At 40.9% G+C, this 10,749-nt stretch overlaps 1 protein-coding gene across 1 annotated transcript; it reads left to right on the plus strand.

Moving 5' to 3' along the window:
* Positions 1–457: 457 nt before the first annotated feature.
* QDPR (quinoid dihydropteridine reductase) lies at positions 458–9,196 on the plus strand (the record flags this gene model as incomplete). The annotated part of the gene is made up of 7 exons (XM_079534430.1): positions 458–544; positions 648–740; positions 1,371–1,467; positions 3,008–3,148; positions 5,550–5,658; positions 6,970–7,053; positions 9,091–9,196. The coding sequence occupies 7 exons, from the start codon at positions 458–460 to the stop codon at positions 9,194–9,196; spliced, it is 717 nt and encodes a 238-aa protein (XP_079390556.1).
* Between the last annotated feature and the right edge of the window lie 1,553 nt (positions 9,197–10,749).

Raw genomic sequence — 10,749 nt, forward strand, 5'->3', positions numbered from 1 at the left:
AAGGGAGGTGGGGGGGTCACCGACCCTGGAGGTGTTCGAGAAACGTGGAGGTGTGGCACTGAGGGACCTGGTCGGCAGGCACGGTGCTGATAGGCTGGCGTTGGACTAAGTGATCTTACAGGTCTTTTCCAGCCGCAATGGTTCTGTGATTGTGCGTGCCCCACCCGCACACAGCCACGGCGGGGCCGGCTTCTACGATTACTGCTACACAAGCCCCATAGATCCACTGGTCGATTAATTAATGAATGAAACCTCCCAACGTCCCCGAGGGCAGTAACACAACCCGCCGCTGGGATGTGCACACGCGGGTCCTTCCTCCGAGCTGTCGGAGGCGGGCGGAGCTCTTCCACGACAGGACCTGGCTCCGCTCCGCATGCGCAGGCGGCGCCGGGCGGCGGGGAGGGCCGGGCTGTGCTGTGCTGCGTTGCCGGGCGGCGGCAGGTTGCTGGCGGCGAGCATGGCTGTGGCGGGCAGGGTGCTGGTGTACGGCGGTAGAGGGGCCCTGGGGTCCCAGTGCGTGCAGTACTTCAAGTCCAGGAACTGGGTGCGCGCCGGGCGGGAGCGGGACGGGGTGCGGGGAGGCGGCGGCTGGGCGGCGGGGCGCTGCGTGCCCCGGGACCGGCGCTAACGGCTCTCTTGCCGCGCAGTGGGTCGCCAGCATCGACCTGTCCGAGAACGAGGAGGCCAGCGCCAGCGTGGTGGTGAGAGCCGCAGAGTCCTTCACCGAGCAGGCCGAGCAGGTGGGAGCGCGCGGGGACGGTGCCGCGGTTGCGGGCTGCAGTGGGGTCCCGTTTCCCCGCGGCGCAGGAATTACAACCAATCGCGTTACCGGCTGTGGAGGAAAAGGTGCTGTGCATCCATCAGCCTCCGCCTCGGGTGCGGTGGTGCGATGCACGGCTCGTGTGGTTAAGGCAGAAGCGGCGGGAAGGCAAATATTCAGTTGTTCTTTCCTTGTGCCGTCATCAGAATTGTTGTGGAAGCGGCTCTGCAGATCTGGAGCTTTTTGTCCCATGTGCTTAAACGGGACAGTGTGCAGAGAGGTACCTTCGAAAAGAAATGTCTAATAATAATTTAAAAAGATGGTTTACGATGTAGGTAAGGTTGGATCTCTTGATCCTGCTCAAATCAGTTATTTCCAGTGACATCACACACTGTATGATGTGACTGTCATCTTTGGTTATGTGGTTATTCCGAGTTAATGGATCCTCTTAGTTTTCTGCAGTTGTTTAAATTGTTTTGTGCTGTATTTTTTTCCTCTGGTTACATAGTTGAGTAACTTTAAAGCAATCTTGATATTTACTTCTTTACATTGGCATTTACTCCTTTATCTTCACAGTGGCTTCAGAGTGTTTTTATTCTGTGTTTTAAAGGTGACAGCAGAGGTTGGAAAGCTGCTTGGTGAAGAGAAGGTGGATGCGATCTTATGTGTAGCAGGAGGATGGGCTGGAGGCAGTGCCAAAGCTAAATGTAAGCCTGTGCATGTCAGTTGATATGGGAATGAAATCTCAGAGGAGTTGTTAAAAATCGTGGTTATAAAAGTCTGAGATCGTCTTTCTTCTAGAGTCTGGAAGAGGATGCTAGCCTAACAGTACAAAAGAGCTCAATCACAATGCATCTTAGCTCGTTTCTGAATTATTGGGGCCTGTTACATTTTCACTGTTCTCAGAAGAGGTTTTTTTAATGCACCGTTTTCTACTGGTGAATCTTGATGCACCATATAAAGGAGTGCAGTGTTATTATCTGTGAACTAACTTTTGACAAGGCAGGCAGCTTCCGTAAGATAGCTACTGATAAAGCTGCAGTTGCTTGCTGCAGCTCTCTGAGCTGTTACTATATAATCCAGAGCTGATAACAACTCAACACCACTCTAGAGGACAAAAAAAAGTCCACAGATTTACAAAACTTTTAAACATGTAATATTCAGAGAGTAATTTTTTGCTTTTCCTACTAGTACAGAAAATAATAATAGTAGAAAATGTATTTTCCTCCCATTTCTCAGCTCAGACATTATAGGCAAAATTTTCACCTATGAAGAGAATGTGAGACGGCATACACAGTTTAATCAAAGTGAATGCATTTCCACAATTACATTATATTGGGTTGTAATAAATATGCACAGTATTGGAAATAAGGTGGTTGGTCATAACCCTGATTTATAGTAGTTCTTCTGGTGGGATAGCAGGGTATCTTGGAATCAAGTGGTCAGCTTACCTCACTGCGTTGCTCATACTTGTTTGTGCTGTGTTCTGAAAAGGATTCTTTCTGAACGGTGGCTAGGCACTTTTGCAGTACCTGCATGGAAAGGAGAAAAAACAATGATGAGTGCTTGAATTTTGTTTGCTTGTGAAGTTCTCCCTGGTCCTAATGGGCTGCTGAAGTAGAATTTGCTCTGTGGTATATAGAGGCACTAGGATGCACGCTTGGTATAGTATAGATTAATAGATTAGTACATTTATGCCAACAGATTACTTTCACGTGTGTTGTTCTTGATTTGTGATATAACCTGGTGATAAGAAATATTTTTGTTTAACTCTTTTGTCTCTTGGAGTCTTCTTTCTGCATTCTAGTGGAAGTAACTGTATGCAGCCAGTGGGGAAGTTATGGAAAGAGAAATCATGCTGCTACAGAGTGAGAAGGAATTAATGTGTGAATTTTCAGATCCTTGGCATAGATTAAAGCAGTCCTTACAAAAATTTGAAAAATTTGGAAGTCTTTGAACTGAGTATAAGCATTAATGGTGGAACTATCCAATGGTTATATATAGTATTTTTTACTTTTTATAGAAAGCAGGTAATTGCCTAGAATACATGCTGTAGAGCTGGGGTTTGACACCCAGAGATGTAAAAGATATAAATTGATATTTTACTCAATGTGTAAGTGAAAAATATCCTTTCAGATATCATTATAGTACTTTGTGTAATACTGTTACACTATGTGTGATAGGAAGGAAACAGAATTGAGGATCCTTTTTCTTATGGTTACTGTAACTAATTATCTTTCTAATCAGCTTTGTACAAAAACTGTGATCTGATGTGGAAACAAAGTGTTTGGACCTCCACTATTTCCAGTCACCTAGCCACAAAACATCTGAAAGAAGGAGGTCTCTTGACTTTGACAGGAGCTCAAGCTGCTTTATCTGGAACTCCAGGTAAAATGCCGTCGTGTGTGGTAACTGCTGAGACATGAGTAGTTCTACCTCTGTGCTAATCTCAGCAATGTTGCTCATGAAGAGTAGTTTCACTCGCCAGTTTCTTGACATCCATTACAAATGGAAATTTGCTGCTGAAATGCTTAATGTAGGTATAATTTTACAGGTGGCAACACTGAATTTCTTGAAGCTGGAGCACAAACAGAATCAGTATTTAATTAATAGTTGATATGCATTGGTGAAATGAACTTGGCTAATATAGGATACGGTAAAAAATAATTTGGAAAATAGTGAAGAATAAAAGTACGCAGCAAGCTGTAAGTATAGTGCTTAAAGAAAAGTTAAATCTCTTATTTGCTTTCTAAAAAGTAAAGTCCCTCGCTGCCCACTTTTTCTACTAGTGATGACTCAGCTGATTCTATTAGATGTGTTTGTCCTGTTCATGTTCTGATTCCAGTCCACCTTCTCTTCAGGCACAGATAAGCTTGTTGACCTTTAGCTTTGCCCTCCAACCTATTTAGAACAAACTTTTCTAAGTTTTTTTTTTTTTAAATCTCACTCCCATCTGCGTGGGGAAAGAAATCTGGGAACATTTTAAAAGAAAAAGGCACACAAGTCCACAGGCAAGGAAAGTTTTTTGAGACAAATGCTTCTATTTCCCAATTTACTAGTGAGACCTAACAATACTTTGATGAGACATGGCTGCTAATGCTGTAAAGCACATCATAAAATTAATGAATATTCCTGAAAGCCACGTCTAAAGTGGTTCAGGAGAAATACGCTGTGTTTTCTAGTTAATGATTTACCTTCTAAGTTTACAGCTGCATCTGGTATGGTCTGAAGACAAAAGGCTTATTTTATGTGAATAAACAGATGCATTATTTACTGTCTACTACTGACTGACCATCTACAAATGAAATCTTGTGAACTTTGGCAAACTTTCATGTCTTTTGGGTCTTTTTGGGAGGTAGGGACCACAACAGAAGAATCAGTGATTTGCTTTCATGTTTTCAACTAGCAGTTTTCAATGAGTCTGGATTAAAAACAAAACAAAACAAAACCACAAAAAACGAAAAACACAGCAGTGCTTTGGGCAAACACATGCAGCTTATTAACTTCAGGAAGAATTGGGAAAGAATTGTTACTCAACTTTTGCAAATATGACTTGCTGGCTTGTTGTTTCCAGCCATTAAGAAAAGAATCCTCTTTTTCTTGTTTGCTCTTCCTGTGATTTTTCTTTTTCTGTGTGAGAATGTTGACTTATTCAATGCAAATTGAAGAAAACTGAAAATAATACAATAGCTACAGTAAGTAGTTCAACAGTGATGGTTAAGAAACATAGAAAAGGTTTAAGAAGACTTGGTATTTGGTTTACAGAAGAGGGGAATATGATAGAAGTGTAAATATTTTACAATAAAATAAAATGAGATAGCTACTCAGCTCAGCTACTGCTGAGTGTGATTCCTCCTAATAAATGTGGATATTATACAGTGTATCTAATTGAATATAACGGAAACATTTATGTAATGCAAAATTATCTTTGTACCTTCATTGCAGAATGCTTCCTCAGGTACTTTGGAAAGGAGTTGTACAAAGATGTAGAAAGTCATCCAGTTGCAGTAGACAGAATACATTTATCTTTTTCCTGTGTGCTTAATCATGTCATGTCTAGGCTGCTTGGCAGGTGTGTACCATGAGACAGCTGAGATCTGAGATAAGGAGCTGAGTAGCTCCTTATTGTCCAGCTCTTGTACTTGAGCAGTACGCTGCAGCATGCTCTCATTCCCATACATCTTACACTGCTGAGTACTGGCTGTCTAAAAAGCAGCAGTGCTCCCGAAGAAGCTGGATTTACATGCAGGTTGTTTAGTTGCATTCTTTCAGGACTGGGTTTTCTGCTTGTTAGTTTTTTGTAGCTTTGTCCAGAGGGCCCGTCAGAATTAAGATGCTGCTGCAGTGAATTACTGTTCTGGAGAGAAGTGTGCTGTATCTGCTCAGGTCCAAACCTGTAAATGCTTCAATCTTGTGCTCAAAGCTAACAGGTGATTGCTTGATTAAAGTCATTGAGTCTCTTCACACTTAGAAAACAGCAAAACTAAACTAGTAAGGTTAACTCTGTTGGTCCTTCAGGGTATGTTCTGAAGTGTTAATTAAATATGTTGAAAGCAATGAGGTTGTCAGTTCTGTAATGCTCAAAGCTTCTTTGTTGTTCCTGGATGTCTATTAGGATTTGGGTTGGGTTTGTTTTTCTTTAATTATATTTCTTTATGTTTTAAATCTGATTCTGTTCTGGCTATGGTAAGTGATTTAAAACTTATTATTAATTAAATGATGTGAGTTTGTGTCATACTACTGATGGCATTGAGAACTGTGCTTTAGTTTTCCTGTTTTTTGTTGCTAGGGATGGTTGGCTATGGCATGGCTAAAGGAGCAGTGCACCAGCTGTGTCAGAGTTTGGCTGGTGCCAATAGCGGTTTGCCATCTGGCTCTGCTGCTGTTGCTATTTTACCGTAAGTGCTTGAATAGTTACCTCTGCCTGCATGGTTTGATTACTGCTGTAACCTGGTGTTCCACTGGTGTGGTTGTGATGTCCTGTCCCCGCTACTCCAATAGCTTAGACTGAGAAGTGTCTTGAACATACGAAAGTAGCAGTCCGCAAGTTGTCCTAACAGTGAATAACTTTTTTTCTGTTGCTGTGCAAAACAGTAGTGGGTGTTGGGGTTAAAATTTGATTCAGCTTTAAACATTCTAAGGGTAGCCAGCTATTAACGTGTAACTTTTTCAGTACAGTCAGAAGATGAAAAGGACTGTTCAGCACAATTTTAGACTGAATTGTGTGATTATAGCAAAGAAAGGATTACTGGACAAGTTTTTGCTTGGATGAAGATATGAACATTTTCTGCAGAAGCACCTGGGATTGATCAGTATTGAGGTTCTGCAAGAAAAAGAAATCTAGCTTGTATTTGCCTGTCATAGCTATCTTTTTGATGCTTTGAGAAAAGTTAGTAAAAAATGAGTGGACCGGTAGGTCTTCACCATATCAAAGTCCATTGGTATTGCTGCAAGAATTATTTATCTTGCCAGGTTCATACCTGGAGCCAAAACTTAAGACTAAACAGTTCCGTATGGGCATTTGGAATGTTGCCCAAAATCTAGCAGCATGTTTTCTTCATACGCTTACTGTTATGCACACTCCTTCAGGTCAGAAAGCAACAGTTCTGAGAGTGCTGGGATCACTAACGCAGTGTTCTGCAGAGCTTTGCAGACAGGCAGACACCAAGAACACTGCACTTTTGGCCATTCTGGATTTGCATAGGTCTCGTGTGAAACCCTACGCTTGAGTGAGTTCTTGAGAGTAATTATACCCTGTGTTGTCCCCAGCATAGCAGTAAGACAGTTCTGAAGACTTCAGCCTTTAATGTCATGAAAGTCAAAAGTTACTGGTCCTGTGCATTCACTTGAGCGAGCTGCAAGTGCAGAGATTGAGGGCAATAGCAGTAGGGCGCGTGCCGTGTGATACACATGGGCAAGAATATTACTGCTACGGACTGCATGAGAGAGGCTGGGAGGGAGCTGTGTGCAAGGTTATAGGCCTGGTGGGCTGGATGTCATCAGCAAGGCAGGGAGCTAAGGGTTGTAGGCTCTAGCCTTTGATCTACACTGAAACTGATAGTTATATGCTGTTAACATGTAGAGAAAACAAGGGAGATCTGTACTGCGTAGTATAAAATTCAAGCATATGTTACAACATTGAAAAGAAGCAGGTGGCTCTTATCAGAAACATGATGAATAAATAAAGGTTTATCTTGTTTTAATCACAGAGTTACCTTGGATACACCAGCGAACAGGAAATCAATGCCTGATGCAGATTTCAGCTCTTGGACATCCTTAGACTTCATCGCTGAGTGAGTATGCTTGTGATAACTAAGCAATTCTTACTGTCACTTTTGCTGTTGCATCTTCCTGCCTGCTCTTTCTAAATGGCTGTCATGGGTTTGGGCATTTTTTCCCATAATTTCCCTGATTCTGTAGGTCTCCAGATGACGTTGGGCCTGCAAGCTTCCTTAAATGGAAAAAATTAGCCCAGCTCCATCAACTTCAGCGTCTCTACGTCAGTTACTATGATAAGAGAGCCTTAAGCAGTTGAAATCCAAAGTAAAGGCTCTAGACAAATTAAATTGCAGATGCAGGAGTCAGTAGTTTAGCTTAAAGGTAAACTGCAAATAAGCATGTAAACTTCAATGTTGTTTATTTGTTTTGATATTTTTTATTGCCCACTTTCTGGTGTGCTAATCCACTTCTTAAAGCTGGAAAAATTCCTAATTTTGTTCAGCATGATTCAGTCAGAGGTTTTTTCTGTTTTTTTTGTTTGTTTGTTTGTTTCTTCTGTTATCCACAAAGGCTGGTCCTGCATAATGTTGCAAAATGCAGAAATTTCAGCTGTAGCTTATTGGACAACAGGCTGAGACTAAAAGACTTACTGTGTCTAATTGCTCTCAGAGAAGTACTGCCTTCTGTGAGGTGATGGGGGGTAGCAAACATTCTGCTGAGGTTGGTCACATAAAAGCAGAAAAGCACGGACGCAGTTGTCTTGCCTTTTTGAGGACAGATGTATCTGCCTTCACATACTGTAGAGGACAATGTGTCTTTACTCTTATAAATTTAAAAGCTTTTAAAACTGGCACTGAAATAACATTCACCTTATCACCTTATGCTGATTGCTCAGAGAGTAGTTTAGTGTTGGCATTTGATTTCTTTGTGATGTGAGGTTTTTTTTTTCAGTTGCATGTCAGAGTGGAAAATAGTTTTTGGTGCAAGAAGCCCGTGCAGCTGTTCAATGTGGCTGTCTACAAGGGTCCAATCAGTTGATTTCAATTAGTTTAAAAATGTTCCAAAAAGTTCTGTATTCTAAAAGCCCTAACATCTGTCTATGTACAAATTAACTTTTGACTTCTAAAGATCATTTTGCTTGTGGGACAATTAGGTTGAATTTTCTGCTTTTTTTAGCTTCTAATTCTCTTAATTTTAAATCTAGCTTTGAAAACTGACAGTTTCACTGGTGTTGGAGACAATAATTCCAGTGGTGTTAAACACTGGTACCATTTTCATCTCAGGAAGGATGTTTCTCGTATCGTGTTTGCATTTTGAGGTCTGCTGTATCCTGGAAACTACTCTGTCAGATGGCAGGATGTTCCAAAATGGTAGCTACTAAGTCTGCAATGACGGAAAGGTTGATGGACCTGAAAAATATTTTTTTAATTAATTTTGCTAAGAAGTGCTCTGGTGTGCTGTCCAGAATGAGCCCATCTCACTTGGCGTATTTTGGGTATCTTAAACTTTCTGTGCTTCTGCCAAGACTTCTTTTCACACTTAAGACGCCTTGTTGGCAGAATAATGGGTTAAGAAAGAAGAACTTGAGAAGAAAGGGTACTTGCATAGGCTGAAAAGTAAGGGATGCGTGAGGAGAGAATAGGAATAGAATACAGAGATATGGGGACGAAAAACCAATCATTTAATCTGCAACTTTTAACAGCTCCAAGGTTTACCAACCCTATTTTAGCCATAAGTCTGTGTTCATGATGTATGCTATAAAGGCAACTTCTGTAGCTCCTGCCTCCCCCTTTCAGTGTATTTACTTTTTCAACTTGGGCAAACCTTTGATATTTTAAACACCTGGCCTTTTCCTTTGAGATGTTCTGAAAATCCTGTGTGTGCTCTGTAGGGCTTCTGATTTCTCCAGATCCCCATCTGACTGAAGTTCTGAATCTGATGATCACATTGGCAGCGTTTGATGTAATGTAGAAATTGCTACAGGGGAAAAAAAAAAAAAAAAGGAAAATAATTGGGCCTTTATTTTATACTTCCTGTCGATGTGTCTGATAGTGTTTTTTCTTTTTATTTTTATCCTCCCCATCCTATTTTATCTGTTTATTTAAAAATAGAACCTTTTATGACTGGATAACAGGAAAGAATCGACCAAACTCAGGGAGTCTAATCCAGGTGATAACTGCCAAAGGGAAGACTGAACTCGTTCCAGCACATCTTTGATGTCGGATGCTTAAGACTGGAACTTCAGCAAAGGAGAAGCTATGGAAAGTCTGTCTGCCAGCATAATTTGAGTGCTCATGTGTATCCAGTGATTGTAACGATGTCATTATTGGAATCAAATTTCAAGTAATATTTCTGTGCTGTCCATTGTGAGCTCTCTGTGCTTATTTACCAGAAAGTATCAAGCATTTGTCTCTAAATTGAAGCTGCAGGCTTTGGAGTCTGTAGATGTCCTAAATCCTGAGCATTATATGGTCATTTCTCTGAAATGGGAATTGCATTAATGTTGTGTGATCTCATATGTAATGTTGGTTACTTTTCTCAGTCAGTGTTTCTAGCAATTTACTGTGAATCTGTCAGTTGTCTTTTCTTTCTCTGTCTGGGAATATAGCTCTACCCCTGCTATTATGTTGGCTGTAGTTATAGGAAACACTGTGATCGTATGTCCTAGTCTTCTAACACTTTTCTTCTGTATGTTCTGCTGGAGTTAGTGGAACTGTGTAGGGATTACTAACTTGAGGAGTTCCTAATTTGCCTTACAGTTTATAAACTGCTGTCAGGCCTACAGTTGTAGGATGAAACAGCAGTTTTCCCAAATGCCTTTGTGTTAGTACATAAATACTAGGAAAAAGTGTACACTTCTATTTGAACATGAATATTTTGTGCTAAATAAATATATATTGTTTTACATATTGAACTGTAATCCAAACATTTGTAATATTTTGTTAGCTGAATTTACAGTTCAGAAATGGCAAAGGAATTCATATTTGTCTTGCTTCCTTCCAATCATGCTGCGTAAAGTAGGCTTGTGTGTGATGTAGTAGGGATGCAGAAGGTCTGCTAATCATGCACAGGGGCAGGCCTTCAGATGGAGAAAATGTGTTTCTTAATCCAGCTACATTATGTGGGAAGTTTGATTGCAGAATGAAAGTATTGCTGCTGCTTCTGAGCACAGGCTTTCATGGAACCAACATGAAGTTTTTTTTGGGAACATCTTGAAAAATGAACACATGAAGTTGTATCAAACTCTATCTATGTGCTTAAAAAAAAAAAAAGTTTATTTATTGCATTCTGGGTTGTGTTGAGCATAGATCTACTGCCATCTATCAGGAAACATTTCCCCACTTCCCAACAGAAAAAAACTTACATGTGTCCATGCCAGTTTCAGCAGATCGGACGGCTGTGTGATTGCCTCTTATTGTATGACAGTCCCTTTACTCCTTTTGTTTTTCTGGAGAGCATGGAGGGGAAATCTGATGTCCTGTCAAATCAGTAAAGAACTGTCAAATGATGAAGCTGCTTTTGTTCTTAACTGGATTTCTAGCAACCATTCTGTTTGACTTGCAATTTCTTCAGGCTCAGAGTGCAGATAAAAATGGCAAGGCACTGATGAGGAATGAAACATAAGGTGTTAGATACTATTCTGGGGAACTGAAGAGTTATCATACTACACACTTACGTCATTTGAAGGCTTCTCTTTGCTAGCTAAATTTCCAAGTTGCTTTCAGTTTGCTTGTGTTGCCTTCTTGCAAATTTACTGAATTGGGTCTCAG

Source organism: Tetrao urogallus, assembly GCF_951394365.1.
Source record: "Tetrao urogallus genome assembly, chromosome: 4".
Lineage (NCBI taxonomy): Eukaryota > Metazoa > Chordata > Aves > Galliformes > Phasianidae > Tetrao > Tetrao urogallus.